The sequence below is a fragment of the Perca flavescens genome, chromosome 11, assembly GCF_004354835.1.
Source record: "Perca flavescens isolate YP-PL-M2 chromosome 11, PFLA_1.0, whole genome shotgun sequence".
Taxonomy (NCBI): domain Eukaryota; kingdom Metazoa; phylum Chordata; class Actinopteri; order Perciformes; family Percidae; genus Perca; species Perca flavescens.
In genome coordinates, this window is record NC_041341.1 from 12,541,291 (window position 1) to 12,558,425 (window position 17,135).

The window sequence follows — 17,135 nt, forward strand, 5'->3', positions numbered from 1 at the left end:
AGGTTTAGATTGAGGGGGTTTATATCCATATTGGCTCAACATTGTGGGTATTGTAGCCCTACACAACGACCCAATTTTAGGACAATGTAGCAGGAGGACAGCTCCTCAACATACAAACAAGGCAACTCGTTTTTAAGGAACAAACAGTGACATGTTCTTGACTGTCAGCCACTTGACCTCAATGCAGCTGATAATGTGTTACACGTTTTGAAGCAAGAAGCAAAAGTGATTACACAACAGGGCTGACAGAGCACTGACGATTCACTCCATTGTCATCTGAATACAAACACATGGTCTGCTTGGGTTGTAGCCAGTGGCCTTATTAACAGTGGCCTTATTAACACTGGACACCTGCTGCTTATTTCCATTGTTGTGATATGTAAGGTGATACCTGTAGACATGTTTTCCCTGAAGATATATGACAGATCAAAATGCAACAGTGCACACAGCAGACTAGACAAGGCTGCTTTATTTTATCTTAATTTGATTACATACATTTATTTAGGAATATGCACAATGCAAGTAAAGAATCAACTGAAATAATGAAAGTATTAAAACTAGGGTCTGACAGGGGAAACCTCAACATGACAGGGCCACTGGATCAGGTTAAAAAAATGCAGAGGGCACGTTTTATTTCGGCTTACTGTACTATGGGGCCCCTGAGAGAGCCTGGAGCCTAGTGGCAGGTGTTTTAACCCTGTTGGGAAGCCCCTGTAAAAGCATGTAGTCTTGGGCGCGCAATAGGGGGCGCGCCTATCAAAGAGCGTCTCACACAATCAGAGGAACTGACAAAGATTCCAACGTCAGCTATAGATTGTTTATGTCTAAAGTCTGCGGACATCCGAAGGACAGATCACCCAGATGTGATTAACGCCAAAAGAAATGGTCTAAACAAATACCTTAAACTAATAAATAAGGTTTAAGCATAGGGTTTAAGGTGTCTCAAAGCGAAGGCGGAAAAACAGAGGAGCTTATCCTCTCGCTTCAGGACGACACTTCCGGGTCTGGCCCCTGTTCGAGGTGAATCTGACAGCCACCGTCTTCCAGGACCAAAGACCGTTGAGGGTTGCAGTCATGTCGGCAGCTGCTCCGGGGACCAGCAAGGCGGCCCATAGCGATGTGGCTGCGAAGAAAAAGAAGGGACCCGGTGCCCTGGCCACGGCCTACTTGGTCATTTACAACGTTGTTATGACAGCGGGGTATGTTGTAGCGTGTTTCCTCGTGCTAATGCTGCTGCTGCTTTGTGTGTGTGTGTGTGTGTGTGTGTGTGTGTGTGTGTGTGTGTGTGTGTGTGTGTGTGTGTGTGTGTGTGTGTGTGTGTGTGTGTGCGTGCTCGCGCACGCGCCAGACAAATAATTGGAGCAAGATTTTCCTGTTATATTACAGTGCTTTTTTTGGATTATTAACCTGCAAATTTCAGGTGTTTACTATTGGAAACACTGCTAGCATGCTGTGTAGTGAAATAACTTTGAGTTAGCTTCCTCAACGTCCAACGGCTAATACAGATTAACGTTAGACGAGCAACAGACAACCACCTGGCGTGCACATTAGTTGAGACCTATGGTTGTGACCAGTGGGTTGTGACTGACGGCTCGCCACCGCATATAACAGAAATATTAAGACAGATGGTTTATTGTCTGCAGTCAGGTTTTTTTTTTGTTTGTTTGTTTTTGTTTTACACCAGAAAGTGTTGGTTTTAATATTGTATTGTCATATTATTTTTGCAGTGCAACGACAGAATTTGACATTTGTTCATCACAAAAGTTAAAATCAAAAAAATATACATATATATATATACATATGAAATAACAATGAAAAATAATGTGCAGGGAAAGGAAAAAGAGCCCGCTAAGGGCTTATTTGTTACCTCTGCCTAAAATAGGCTACTTGTATTGTTAGATTAATGTGTAAAAAATTAAAAAGCTAAAACCCCTTTTTTATTAAAAATGCATTGTTTAATTCCGATGTAATTTTAAATAAATAATAAGTTAGAACTAAAATAATTTACGATTAAGGATTAGTTGATAGATAAATAAAATCAATTCATTCAAGCAAAAATGTCAGGTTCAGTGAATAACTGACTCTTTGAATGGGGACATATGCTGCTTTTCGCTGTTTTATCTATAGTATATTAATTTAAATAGAACAATCTTTGAGTTTTGGATGTTGGTAAGACAAAACGCTGCTATATCTTGGGCTTTCAGAACTTGTGATAGGTGTTTTTCTTTTACTTTTTTGAACATTTTGACATTATCTGGCACGTTTTCCTATCAGAATTGTATCTTGTATATACAAATACATGCTTGGAAAACATTTATATAAAACATTTTAATAAATTGATGTTTCTTAAATAGATATAGAATAGAAGACTCAGACATGGCACAATGATTTGAATATGTTTCCATTTTCATAAAGGGTTTTTGAAGGAGGACAATTTTATATAGAGCTGTTGAAAATGTACTTGCCCATACTAGTTTGCGGTATGATAAGTAAGCATAGAGTAGTTTTCTTTTACTAACATAATCAAATTGTCCCTTGAACTCAAGTTCACATCAGTAACGATTTTGGTGTCCTTACGTTTACAACTATAAGTTCAGCATTGGTAATTATAAGTAAACAGCGGTGGTTTTGTCAGATATAACTGCAGAGATTTTTTGTTTCATTGAAAGTCGGGTAGAAATAACTTTTCTGATGGATATTTTGCATTGCATTTTTTGTTTTGAATGATTCCGGTTGTATTTGTATTAAACCAGATTTAAAATACACTATATATTCATTTTAAAACCTCCATTTCCTGGCCCAGATATTTGCTGTACATTTAAAAAGAAATTACTTCGAACTCTCTCTGCGTGTCTTTTTATTGCACTGGTTTTTAGACTGTTGCACAATTGTATGGTGGGTGTTTGCTCACTGTTCCAACCAGTTAGGTCACATTGTGAATGCCTCAGTATTGATAGGCCACACAGGGCCTGCTTTGTATTGAGCACATGTAGGGTGTCGTACAGACACGCGCCTTTGCTGTTCAAATGCAGAGTCTGCATTCAGCCATAGCAGCTAAGCAGGAGTGGTCAGTTTCTGCCCAACTGGCCCTGATATTGATATCCATCACTGCCTAATAGATACAAGTGACATTTTTCAGTCTGTGGAACCAAAGTGTGAACTGAAACTTTTGCCCTGCTTAGGCCTCCTCTACTCTGACAGCTTGTACCGCCACATGGTCTGCAGTTGACCTTTGACCTCCAAAGCCAAGCTAATTCTGAATGGTGTGATGCATTACATTGCATTATTATATTTTTTACTTGATTTGATTGTATGTGCTGAAACCCTTATCAGGCAACAGTTCCCCATCCATATAACCTTTACACCTAGTTTTTAACATTTACACAACAATAAAACAATGTTGTTTTATTATGACTTACAATCCAGTTAGCAGATTAATGTTCATAGAAATGATGTCAGATATGATGTAATCGGAATGGTTGATATAATTATTAGGTTATCAATTTAAAATCAAGAAAAGATTACACTTTTCACACCTTTTACTGTGTATTATGTTGAAACTTTCTAATTTATTAAATAATTGCTTAAAGCATTTAAACAAAGTTTTGTGTTGGAGTTTGTAACATTCCAAAATCCTAATTTTTCTATTTCACTGTATATGCATATCTGTTCCAAATATCTGTTATCTGTTTCATTAACTGCTAATGATCTGTATCGGTATTACTTCTTCCTGCCAACCCTGGCTACCAAAATCTGGTGCCACTGATATGTCTGCTCTTCTGTCTGATGCTCTGAAACGGACGATACAGGCAACACAAACACCGCTGCACGGGACGCTAGTTAACACTATACTCGACAGCAGCTAACGTTAGCCTACCGCTAGCTAGTAGCTGGATTAAACACTGTTAAAATGCTGACAGCTAACACTAAACGGTGTGAAGTTTGACTGTGTTTTACTGTAGAGGATTCAACACCGGTATGTACATAGACAGTATGTAATGGACCAATAGACCCCGTTGCTCTGGACGGAGACCAGTGAAGGATATTAGAAGCACTTTTCCGGTGATCACTTGCTTTACTGCGCAGCCTCCAACTGACAGAGACAACGTAAATGTGACGTGAGCAACGTGTCTGAAAGTTGTAAATCTTCTGGTAGCTGTGTCAAGAGAAATCTCAATCATTTCCAATCTTACAGAGACGGAGAGCATAGGTATATGTAAGGAGATAACATAAGCACAGGCTAATTATTGCTAACTAACATGCTAGTTAACATTAGTAATTAAACCTAAACAGCTAATGTAAGTCCAAACTGCCTGCGAGCTTCTCCTGTACTATACGGTAATTCCTCTACTGTGCGACAGTAAGTCACTTGGTTATGACACAATCGTTAGCTTATTTTTACAAAAACGTCTGCTACGGAGCCATAACGTGAGGTACAAGGTAATGAAGCCTTTTATACATTGTCGTGTTTCTTTAGAAATAAACAATGGACAAATAGAGTCTTTAAACGCTTCAGATGTAAAGTTATTCGCAGTCAAGTGACGTAAAAAAAAATGGCGGTCTGTGTAATGCTAACAAGAGGTGATCGCTTTGTAGCAACAAAATGGCGCCATCGGAGGTTCGCGTTCTGAAGCGAAGCTTACCCTCTTGGATATGTAACAGTCTGCTAGCCTGACAAGCCAGCTGCCACTAGTGTGCGTCTAGATTTCTAGTGCAGCTTCCGTCGGAAAAACAACACAGACGGTGCGTTCAATGAAACTGGTAAACTACAGCCTCGTGGTGCATTTAAAGTTATTGTAAATGTCCTTTTCCCATCTGGTGGTCGTTTTTGTTGTTCAACAGCAATTTACTAGTGAAATAAGTTATTGTTATAGATTATTATCAAATCATTTAATTTTGACCAAATGGCCTTAGCAATAAACAAGCCCTTCTTTAATGTCACCGACTGTTGTTTAGTACCCTTCTTTTTTCTTTTCTTTTTTTACTTTCTTAAAAAAAGTATAAAAAGTATCGGTTCAGGTACCATTAATTATGTATGCGATTAATTTCGATTAATTAATCACAGAGTATGTAATTAATTCGATTACATTTGTTAATCGATTGACAGCCCTAATTTCAACACCTCTAATTGGTATCGATGTCAGCCTTGAAAAAACAGTATCGGTTGATCCCTCCTTGTTTTACATTTTTGCAATGACAGTGCTGTGATTTCTCTCTTCTCCTCTGCTCTACAGGTGGCTGGTGATAGCTGTGGGTCTGGTCAGAGCTTACCTGGCCAGAGGAAGCTACCATGGGCTATACTACTCCATAGAGAAGCCTCTGAAGTTCTTTCAGACTGGAGCTCTTCTGGAGGTGAGATGAGCACAAAGGGCTGGGCAATATTGACCAAAACAAATATCACAATATATTTGATTAAATACAATATGTATATATTTCACAACATCCAATTTATATATGCAGATATTAGGGTTTCAAAAAATTATTTAGATTTTGATTAATCCACTAATAATGTTTTTACCATTCAACTAACCCTTTAATTGCTTTGTATTATAAAAGTATTTTGTTTAATGATTTTGCAGCACTATTGATGATAATAGATGTGTCTACAAGTATTTATTGTCCAAACCCTGGAGTGAATGATGTATGGAAAATCCATGTGAGGATTTTGGTAGCCTAATGGATAAATTAATCTGCCAGAAATTGGTTTACTGTTGTTCCCGGCCTGTTTCATCTGCTAAAAAAATCATCAAGTCAATAAAAGCTGGCTGAGTCTTTCATTCAGACCTGGATGATTTTCACATGCCTGTTATCTGTACAGTGTTTGGTATGTCCTCTATAACATACCAGCGTGGTAACCTAAACATGCCAGACTACACACTGTGGTAAACGCACACAGAACCAAAGAAGTATTTTATATTATTGTATTATTTTATATGACTTTTTGTAAGATTCCAAACTAAATAAAAAAATATCTTGGCTGAAAATGACAGAGATAAATGTCCACTACTGTTTTTCAAAAAGAGAGAATTGTCTATTTCCCTCTCATGTTAAAGACACACTGACACTCATGTAGTGCAGAGGTAAAGCAGCATGAGGTGTTTCAGTGATCCTGTCCAGACACACTGTAGCTCAGTGATAGGAGACTAAGTGTTGTTTAACATCAGTATCTTCAATTCATGAATGAACACTACTCTGGCACTACGGTGTTTAATTCATAACCGTGTCAATTGTTTATTGACACGCACAAAACACATTATGTAGAAATTCTAAACCAGGTTTTGTATTATAGAGTTGTGCACATTCAAATGAAAGTGAGCATGATTTTACAGCATTAATCCAAAAGATTTTTATTTTTTTGGGAATGCAAGAAAAAAATAAATGATTAAAGAATGAACCCTAAGCAAGGCCATACATATGTTTTTGTACGGGTTAAAATAAGTGGTATCATGAGCATATTGAGTAATTTTCTCTTTTCCTTTCACAGATACTGCACTGTGCTGTAGGTGAGTCTCTCTTCAGCCTAAACCCTCACCTCTGCCACTCGGTTCCTTCAGAGAGAGTATCACAAACTACATTACCATTTATAAGTGTGGTTCTGTATCTCGCACTGAAATTCCACTTGTCAAAATGTTCATTAAAGATATCTATAATTACATTTTAGTACTTCAGAAATTTGGTTTCATGAAACCACTAAAAATATCTCCCAAAGTTTTGATTTTCTTGAGATGTGAATTCCACCTTCATTTTAAATTCAACTCAAATTCAAAATACCTTCACAAGTTTTAAGTGAAGATGTATGAACTGCAGTTATAACTAATTAGAATGAAAGTAGACCTACATAAAGATGACAGTTTGTAGCATGGAGCTGTTTTTTTATTTTATTTTGTCACCCATCTAAAATTAAATCTAAAATTTAAATTAATGATGGTCAGAAGTCCTTTTACAAACAAAGTCCTCAAAAAAGCTCTTACCAATTTGTTGCTTTTTCTTTTATTTTGGCCACTGCTATCCAATTCCCTGGTTTGCAAGATTTAAGTTATCCAGTTATCATTTGGTATGTTTAAAGAGTTGAATGACAACATCAGTATTGTCATTACAGTTATAATTTCTTTTCACCGGTCCAAATGTGTTTGCATTGTGACAAGTCAGATAGCAGTAGTTTATATCTTAAATTAGAAATTTGACTGGTCACATTGTAATTGCCACTCGTTAGATTGCATTTGTATCTCAGATGACAAACACAAGCTTTTCATATTTGAAGTGTTTGCCAAAGAGAGAGCAGAGAAGCTACCGGCTCTCGTGGTGTCAATACGTGAGGAAAGAGCGGCCCTCGCTTGGCTGCCTCGCCACGGTTCACAGTCCATTTTCTTCATTGTCTAGGATTAATGAAGGTTTATCTAGGCTCCCTGCGGCTGCTGTCCACACACACACACACACCCACGCACACCCACACACACAGAGCTCTATGTTCCTCTCTACTGGTCAGTTAAAGACACTGCATCAACATTCATACTTTCGTGTGGATCTTAGCGCTCACACAATAATGAAACATTTGCTATCAATATGTTTGCCGGTGTATTTAGTCATAAACAAAGTATTTTCTAGTCTTTGGACAATTTCTGTTTTAATTCTTTCCCCAGACACTGTCTAGATAATTAAAGTTTTGCAGTGCATGTTTGAAACGAGGCTTAAGGTTGTTTACAGACCCAATATTGATCCAGTGTGCAGAACAGGGCAACACTTAGTCCTGCTATTAGTAAAACTAAGGCTGCAAATCATTTTTATCATCAATTGACATTGTAATTATTTTTCCATATTAATTGATTGTTTAAACTAAAATGTCCAAAAATACAAAAAAAAAAGAAAAAGGCCCATCACAACTTCCCAGGGCTTCCCATCACTTGTTTGTCAAACCAACAGTCCAAACCCCAAAGATATTCAGTTTACAATGAAAACAGAGAAAAGCAGCACATCATCACTGTTCAGAAGCTGGAAGCAGAGAATGTGAGTTTTTTGATTAATTAACCAAGATTAGATGCCAGTGAGGTCATTCACGCACATGTATACAGTATATTCAAATGTTTTCATTGTGAGTGTCTACCAGTGCTATTGCATCCTTACATGTAGGTATTTGTCCTTTGTCCCTTTTTAGGAATCGTACCGTCCTCTGTGGTCCTGACTGGATTCCAGGTCATGTCCCGGGTCTTCCTCACCTGGGCCGTCACACACAGCGTCAGGGAGGTACGACGAGTTTCACTCAGTTTTTTTAACTCCCACACATAAATCAGTCTTGCATAAAACCAATCCTATCCAAAAGTGACCCGTTGATGTACTGTTTGCCTTGTTAATAGATCTGGAAGGAGTAAATGTGTAAGTAACGTCGGATGGTTTTGCTGTAGGGTTGCAGGAATAAATCTGCTGACTGTTGGAGTAGTGAATAACAATTGTATCATGTTTTTTTGTGTGTCTATTGTATGAAGCTGCAATCTGCATTTCTCTTAAAGGAGAAATCTGGCGCAAAATGAACCTAGGGGTTAATAACACATGTGTACCGAGTCGACTGTTCTCTGGGATATGTTTTCTTGCTAATTGAATGTGACCAGTTTTATCACTACACCGCTTATTAGCTTACAAAGCTAGTCGTCGGGGCACAGGTAAAGTAAAAAGAAATCGCTATTTCTATACCACTAACAAGGCTCAAAATATCACCACACTTCCACGGTAGCATAATGAGGGCCCCTACATGTAAACCGAAGCATTGAGAACTTTGTAAGTGTACAGACTGTTTATTAAAAAGATAGTTTATAAAGACATGCGGGCGCCATCTTGGGAAAACAGTCATGACCAGTTAAACAACGAACACCGTGCTTGAGCTATGTTACTGGTTACACGGCATTCGTTGACTGAATGATACTGTCTTTATAAACTATCTTTTTAATAAACTGTCTGTACATTTACTGCTGCAATTTACATGTAGGTATCCTCATTATGCTACCGTGGAAGTGTGGTGCTAATTGGAGCCTTGTTAGTGGTATAGAAATAGCGATTTTTTTTTTACTTTACCCGTGCCCCGATTACTAGCTTTGTAAGCTAATTAGCGGTTTAGAATAAAACTGGTCACATTCGATTAGCATGAATACATATCCCAGAAAGCCGTCGACTCGGTACACGTTATTAACCCCTAGGTTCAATTTGCGCCGGATTTCTCCTTTTAATATGTCTTTTTCCCTTTTTTGTTCAATGCGTGTGAAAACTGTATTTAGATAGTGAGTGTGTGATAAGACATTTTAACATCATATTAGCATTGGTTTTAACCTAATATCTGAGGATGGTGACCATCTGCCTGCAGTGTGTTTTGATCTCTGAGCATCTGAAACAAACAGCATGGTTCTGCGATGTCAAGTCTAGATTAGCCTACAGCAGATTAGCTACTGCAGCATGATGCAAGCCCGTCTTTTTCCTCTTCTCCTCCCATCATCGTTTGTGTGTAATTCTGCAGGTGCAGAGTGAGGACAGCGTGCTGCTGTTTGTCACAGCCTGGACCGTCACAGAGATTATCCGCTACTCTTTCTACACCTTCAGCCTCCTCAATCACCTACCGTACCTCATCAAATGGGCAAGGTAGGAAAATCAACCTCAGAGTGTTGTCAGAGCAGGAGACTTATAGGAGATTTATATTTAATTCTACAATGAACAAAAAATTTAAATACTAATAAATACATGAATTATGTCAGTTGGACTGAGTATTGACAAATTTTAAGTTGGAAATGTTTGGTCAGATTCTTAGTTTTGGTAACTTCTTGATCAGATATTTCCTTATGTAAAGTCATGATTGTATCGTATTTATACTGTATTAGGCCTGACACTAATGATTATTTTCATTATTAAAGGATTGATTAAGTGTTTAGTTTATGACAAAGAAAAATGCCCGTTTTCTTGAGCCCGAGGTAACGTCTTCAATGTACTTGTTTTGTCTGACCAATAGTCCGAAGCCCCTGAGATGTTAAATTTACAATGAAATATGACAAAGCAGAGCAGCAATTGTTTGGCATTTTTTTACTTGCAAAATGATTGAAATGATTAATCAATTAGCAAAATAGTTGCTGATCATTTTTAGGAGGAGGATTTATAAGGAATATTATAGGAAATGTTTGCATTAAATCAGTGAAATATGATGTAGTTTCACTGTTTGACTTGTTACAGAACAAACCGTTATTATACATTTCTTATTTTCTTTCTTAAAAGTAATACATTGCTGGAATAATTACTTTTTTTCGAAAGGTAATTTATTATGCTACTGTTTATATTACCTAATTTAAAACCCAAAACGGATATGTGACTCTTTTTGTAGACACTATAATAGTGCAAAGGTTCAGGAGGTTTATGAATGTAACACTGTTGCAGGCAAAAGTAATAATATCACAGTAACACACACTTTCTTTAAAGGCATCGCTCCCAACACTTATATCTATCCATTAAAAAAGACTCCTGTAAGTTACAGAAAATCAAGCCCTTTCCTCCATAAAACTCTACACCTCTCTTTCTGCCTAATGGGATTCATCTGCATCTTCAACCAAGGCAACCGTTGTGAAGTGCGTCCCTCCCCGCAGTCTTTGTTGCTAGGTAGCAAATGAGACCATTGCTATATTGATATTCGACTTTCAGTTTGAATTGCACCCTGAGAGGCAGAAAAATTGGTTGTTCATCTGTGGAAAATTCGGTGGAGGATCAGAAAAGACAGTCGCTGGGTTCGGTGTGCTAGTGAACTCCAACGTTTTATTTTCTCTCCTCGATTTTTATTCACTCTGCAGAAGAAACAGGAGTTCAGTGCATCTCTCATAATTGCGAGCTTTCTCTTCTTAGTGCTTAACAGGCCCGATGCTTCAACAGCTCTATGATTAAAAATGTAGAAGCATGCAGAGGCAGTTGTATTTCATTTTGATTTGCTCTTGATCATATTCTTGTTAAGCGGCACATGGTAAGGCCCGATACTATTATTATTACAGTATATTTAGAGTTTTGGTGTAATGTATATCATGATATATGATTTGTCTCAGCTGTTTGCTCCACTTTCTCACAACAGCTGCGGTTCAATTTTGGGATTTAATATTGAGAATTTCGCCTTTTAACTATTACTTTAAAGTTTCTCTGTCAACAGTTGGAACGGGCACCATGTATTTACTGAAATGCATAGCTATCGTGTTTACATGTCCTTCCATGGATGACTTTTCTTTTAAGCACAGCGATTTGTTTTAGGTGATTGAATTACTTGTTTCAGAACCTGAGCACATTCTCAAACATTCCAGTCTCATACTCTTACTTTTTTTTTTTTTTTAAGAGATAAAAAAATGTTTCTGGTATTGCTGCCTCTGGCAAAAAGAAATTTGTTCTCTTCTGCTCCACGTACATAAAAAATAAAAACTATGGATGAAGTGCCGTCTTTAGACCACTTTCTTCATCATTTGGTCTGTGTTCTGGGTTAACACGCAGTAACAGTAAAAAGCCAAATCCATATAATGCATACGTTCCCTAGTGTTTTGCGGTTTATATCGGCTTTACTGCCTACCCCTCATGTTGCAAAATAATCAAACATGTATGATTTATTATTTCTCTCCTCTGCTGTCTCTTTCATTAACCCCCTGCTGCAGGTACACTTTTTTCTTTGTGCTGTATCCCATGGGAGTGACTGGGGAACTGCTGACTATCTATGCAGCGCTGCCGTACGTGCAGAAGACAGGCCTGTACTCTGTCACTCTCCCCAACAAGTACAACTTCTCTTTCGACTACTACACTTTCCTCATCCTCATCATGATCTCCTACATTCCCCGTAAGTAACCAAGCAGATTTTTTTCCTCTTTTGTAGTGACAATAAACAGGCAGAGATGTTGTGCTTCAACAAAAGTTCATAGCATTTACCAAAAAAATCTTCTTGTAATTATAACTTCTTTACTCATAATTTGTATCTCATAATCACAAGAAGCAAGCATTACAAGCATTAGATTGTACAGGTGTACATTATAACATGGCCACTGAGTGTAAAAAAGAAGAGAGCTGTCTCCCTTGTTGATGCTGCTGTTGTTCTAGAGTGATGTAAAACTCACTCATTCTATTATTAACATTTTGATCTTCCCCTCCAGTCTTCCCCCAGCTTTACTTCCACATGATACGACAGAGGAAGAAGGTGCTGGGCCACGTAGAAGACTACAGCAAAGTGGAGTGAGACAAGCAGCATTCAGACCGATCTGATGAAGGGAAAAGAAACAAAACCTATGTCTGCTTAAAGAAACGTGAACCAGTTTTCAAACTGCTAGAGCTGACCTGGCAGAAGATCCAATTATCAAGCAACTTTATATATTTTTTTCCAGCTGTTGTCCGGGTTGTATAGATGCTCACAAATCACGAACAAACTGCTGTTTTATTTTTGTTGTCGTTTTTTTTTTTTAATGAACAAACTGCAGTTACTTTTGTTTAGTCAGGGAGCCTGCAGCTGTAAAGAAAATGTATCTTGATTCGGATACAGTTGAGCTGCTGTCTGAGCACTAAGCAGAACTCTGTCTCAGCAAAGCATTGGACTGAAAGAATGGATAACCTCTGATAGAATGGATAACCTCTGTTTTTAAATGTCACTATAAAAAATCCCCAGTAGATTTTTCACCTCCCCATGGCTCATCTTTTGGTCTCTTTTAAATAAGCAGTTGTGCTTACTCTAGCTATGTAGAAACAATACTGAAGACTAGTACTGAAACTAGGTTGTAGGTTTTGCATCCACAGTGTGTGTGTTGGTGCAAACTGTAGTCCTGATTTGTAATTTAGTTTTGTCTTTCATTCATTTCAGTCAAAAGTTTAATTACATTCCTAAGTTAGTTCAATAAACCTTTTTCATTCTGTGCTTGCATGGTTTTCAATCTATTTTTCTCGTGTGTTAGCTGCTGTTTGGATGTATTTTTGACTTCTCTCTTAGTTGCATTCTTAGTGGTTTGACATCGATCATGTTGACTTATGAAGCTCAGGTTTCCCAGTGATGACTGTGAGTTGTGTCTTTTGATGTCCTCATTGTTTGATGTTTAGGTGGATTATACATTAATAACCTGAAGTAGCCAGTATTTTTCCCATCACACATCCATCCAAGTGAGCAAACATCCCTCCTCTCCTTATATGATTGCATTTTCTTTTTTTAACTATTGAAAGTAACTAATTTTAGCATTTATAGCTCCAATAAAGTGATACTTTATAAACCTTTTAATTTAGAACACACACTTTTATTCATGCTTTATTAAGCTCTCAGTCTTCAGTTTTCATCTCTTCTTCTCTTATTAATTAAAGCGGTCAGTGGGTCTTATAAATGTTAAAGACTTTTATTACAAAAGAACAACTAAGACATTATAACTTAAGTTATGGGACACTTAAAAAAGAAAAGCACAGCATAGAGTAGCAGCAGTGTTTTCTGATGAAATTAGCTTTGCTATGTAACAAACCAAACCGCATTGTAGCCTAAATATATGTTAGATGGGTGTATAGACTTTTATTTTGAAATACAGAGTGATGGCGCTATACTTTGGTACATAAAACTGGTGGTCCTTAAATTATGTAGAGCTATGTCAGCTAAACTACTAATCCTAAGTGACATGTCCCTGTCAATGGGGGATTAATGCTTTAGAAGGAAGTGAACAGACTGTACTGAATTCAATTGGTGAGCTCATAGTCATGCCTTTACAATGAGGTGATCATAATAATGTACAGTACAGAGAGAGAACTGTGAATCAGACTAGTTCCATATTTTTTTGTTGTAATGGTCAGATTTGATGCAAAATACATAATGTTCACTCATTGTTTTGGACAGTGTTACATTTGTGACATTTTGAAATTGTAATTCTGAATGCTCCATATACTGTATATTTTGTTCAGCTCAGTTGCAGCTGTTCTGTCGAACAATAGCTTAACACCAGGCTGAAAAGTATTCTTTTATTGCCCTCTTTTAGTTGAAACTTTGCCCCTCAGCAGAGAACAGGGTTTTGAGTTCAGCAAAAATTAAATTTTCAGTTTAAGACTCTTTTAATGGTTGTTCATATACAGTACCTCTGGTGGTATCTAGCCATCTATGAGATTTCTGCCTCCATCCCAGTGCATAGTAGGTGAATGGAATTTAGTTCTGGTGCTCACAACATTTCAAAATTACATATAAAAAGTGCAACATCTATTTCCCCTTTAGAAGCCAAAACAAATGTCATGCAATGCAACGGTTAATGTTATTAGTTACACTTGTGTTTGACAAGTTGTGAAAAAGGCTAGTGTTCTGTGCTTTTGCCTTAGTCCAATGTGCCTCTCCCTGGTTTCTAGAAAAAGATGTTGCTGTTTTAATATTTTAAGTTGAATTTCGTATAATGTTTTAAGTGCCACAAACAAAATTACTTTCATATTCATTGTATTAGGGGTGGAGCAGAAATGGCTTCCAAAACTGTTGCATGTCTAAATACTGTTCTACTAGAGGTAGGTAAGATTTGTAAATTAGGTGAACCTACCCTTAAATATTTCCAAGCCCAGTCATACTGTTATGTGTTCTTTAAAATGTGCTCTCAGAATCTATCAGCATGCCTTTTTTTTTTAAGCAATGTCAACATTACTGATCACTCCACCTCCAAAACATGTTACGTTGCTGAAGTCTTGCTTGCTGTCATGATCATATACCTGTCTTACACGTAATTATGTAGCAAAGTGAGCAGCTAGTGGCTGTAATGTCAAATCTTTTCCCCCATGAATGGTTGAGCATGATTTGGGATACTTGTTGGAAATGTCTTGCAGGAGCAGACGTGCAGCTCATTGTAAACCTGCATGAAAGAGGAAATCTGGATGCCTGGAATGATAATGTGTGTTATAACCGAACTTAAAAAAGAAAAAAATACAAAAGCATGGCATATGTTACACCAGAACTGGTTCTACTTAATAAACTTTTGATACAAATGTTTTGCATGGAGCCAGCAGACTTTGTACAGGTATGAATAAGGAGTATATATTTACAATAAACCTATAATATTGGAAGCATATTCACTATTTTTCATTATATATACATAACTTACATGCACTGATACATAAATGGAAGATTGGTGGTCCATGTGAGTTATAGCGCGCTTTTGATAATTCATTGGGAAGAAACTGAATGGTTTCTATGTGGGCATTAAATGCACCTATACCTAAGACTCATTCACTCATGCAACACATAGGTGGGAACATTGTCTGTTGTACAATTCCGCAGCCCTGGAAGGCTTCACCATCTAAATACATCCCAACTTCAAAGTATCTTAAGACCAATTAGCCACTAGTATGCATTCAGACTCTAATGAAAATGCATGTAGCAGGTCAGGGTTTGCACCGTGGCTTTCATCTGTGCGCTGCTGTTCAGATCATATCACTAATGTAAAGCATCTATATGTCTATGAGTGCAAATACTTAAGCATTGAGGAGCAGCAAAAGAGCCAGTCAGTTGACAATACAACATCAATTCAACATCATTCAAATGAGTCTCACATGCAACCATGTATATGTACCCTACTTTAATATAGTATAGTATAAACAAATTCCTGTATTTCCAAGGGACAATGTACAGTATTAAACATACATATAGCCATTTGATCTATTGACTGTTGAAATATATTGATTTTTTTTTAAATGATACAATGAAAAACTAGAATAATTTGTACATAAAACATTCATTATACAGAAAAATTGAGTTTTGTCTCCAATCCCTTTAGGAAGGGGGACTACTGATGAAAATTAGCACTTAGCTAACTCAGGGACATTTACATTGTTTTAATGTTCACTGTCCCCTTTCAAATAAAGAAATCAAAAAAAAAAAGAAGGACGTTAAAATGGGTGAGCATTTAGCATTACAATAATTGAAAAAGCTTATGTTCAAGAAGCATTGCCTTCAGTGTTGCACTTCCGCAAAAGGGACTTCGAAGGTCAAAATAGAAGCAGCAGAGGTTGAGATATCCTTACTTTTAGACCCCAGTGTGGGTCAAGCTACATACAATACTGAATCCTATCTTTCCCATAATGCAACTAGATTGTGTCATTTTATTGGACCCTAACCCCAATTTGTAATGCAGGCTTTCTGTTAAAAACAAATGTCTCACAGAAGACGACCGAGATGTTTCACAGGTTGAGTATGTACAATGTTGTTGGATGGAGAGACACTGACTCTTCGTTTACAGAATATTAACTTTTTGACAACAGCAAAGGCCTACGTACGGTATTATATTTTTAATGGATCTCTACTATGAGTAATGCCAGATTTGAATGGAGGTTTTTGTCTCAATGCTTTTCTTTGGAAAATGTCAACCTAAAACCTTTGAACATCAACACAATCCCATAGTTAAATTGATTGTGCCAATGGCAGTTGTCGAGTGAGAACTTTGCCTGAATAAAATAGTCTCAAATTGGCAACATTTTCTTTGAAGTCAGAATCTGTCTGATCAAAGAATAAGTAAGCAAGTTAAATTATAAATCTGACCCAACATTTCAGCCAGCTTTTTTTTGTTACTCTGTGCTATGGACACAATCAGTCAGTTACTCGTACTGTTGTACAAAGTAACAGGACGTTCCAATTTGACCCTTTCTAACATAACCATTTCCAAAGAATATTACTGTCAAGGTATGACTATTTTTATCTCACGCATCTCAAATAGCACATTCAAACAACATATCTACGTAGGTGGCTGAGTGTGAGTTACACTTATTGCATATACAGTGTGCACCAAAGCAGATTGTTAGTGTGTGTGTGTGTGTGTGTGTGTGTGTGTGTGTGTGTGTGTGTGTGTGTGTGTGTGTGTGTGTGTGTGTGTGTGTTTTGATTGCACATTCCCCAGAGTGACAGCGAAGGTTGTTTTACACCAGGATTAATCACAACATTGCAGCACTCATCATTTTCTCCTTTAATGAAAGAGAGAATAAAACTACACTGAGCTGCATCTTCCTCCTGTGTCTCACGTGTTTACAGGGGAGGGGTGAGGGGACTCTTCACTTCTCAGTTCTTGGCCTCATGATACATTAGTCTTATAGCATTCATCGCTCACACATTGTTCTGCTTTTTCACCTGATTCAGCCACTAGATCGCACAGGTTGTGAATATCTGGAACGTC

The 17,135-nt window shown here is 37.4% G+C and overlaps 1 protein-coding gene across 1 annotated transcript; it reads left to right on the forward strand.

Moving 5' to 3' along the window:
* Window positions 1–795: 795 nt before the first annotated feature.
* hacd2 (3-hydroxyacyl-CoA dehydratase 2) lies at window positions 796–14,958 on the forward strand. The gene is made up of 7 exons (XM_028590689.1): window positions 796–1,199; window positions 5,235–5,352; window positions 6,485–6,503; window positions 8,153–8,241; window positions 9,500–9,621; window positions 11,649–11,827; window positions 12,138–14,958. The coding sequence occupies exons 1-7, from the start codon at window positions 1,075–1,077 to the stop codon at window positions 12,218–12,220; spliced, it is 735 nt and encodes a 244-aa protein (XP_028446490.1). The 5' UTR covers window positions 796–1,074; the 3' UTR covers window positions 12,221–14,958.
* Window positions 14,959–17,135: the final 2,177 nt, after the last annotated feature.

Bases quoted from the DNA above. Each gene is read 5' to 3' on its own strand.
- hacd2 (XM_028590689.1), top strand. From the start codon at position 1,075: ATGTCGGCAGCTGCTCCGGGGACCAGCAAGGCGGCCCATAGCGATGTG. The intron at 1,200-5,234 runs GTATGTTGTAGC...TCTGCTCTACAG, and splicing joins AACGTTGTTATGACAGCGGG to GTGGCTGGTGATAGCTGTGG. The intron at 9,622-11,648 runs GTAGGAAAATCA...CCCCTGCTGCAG, and splicing joins TACCTCATCAAATGGGCAAG to GTACACTTTTTTCTTTGTGC.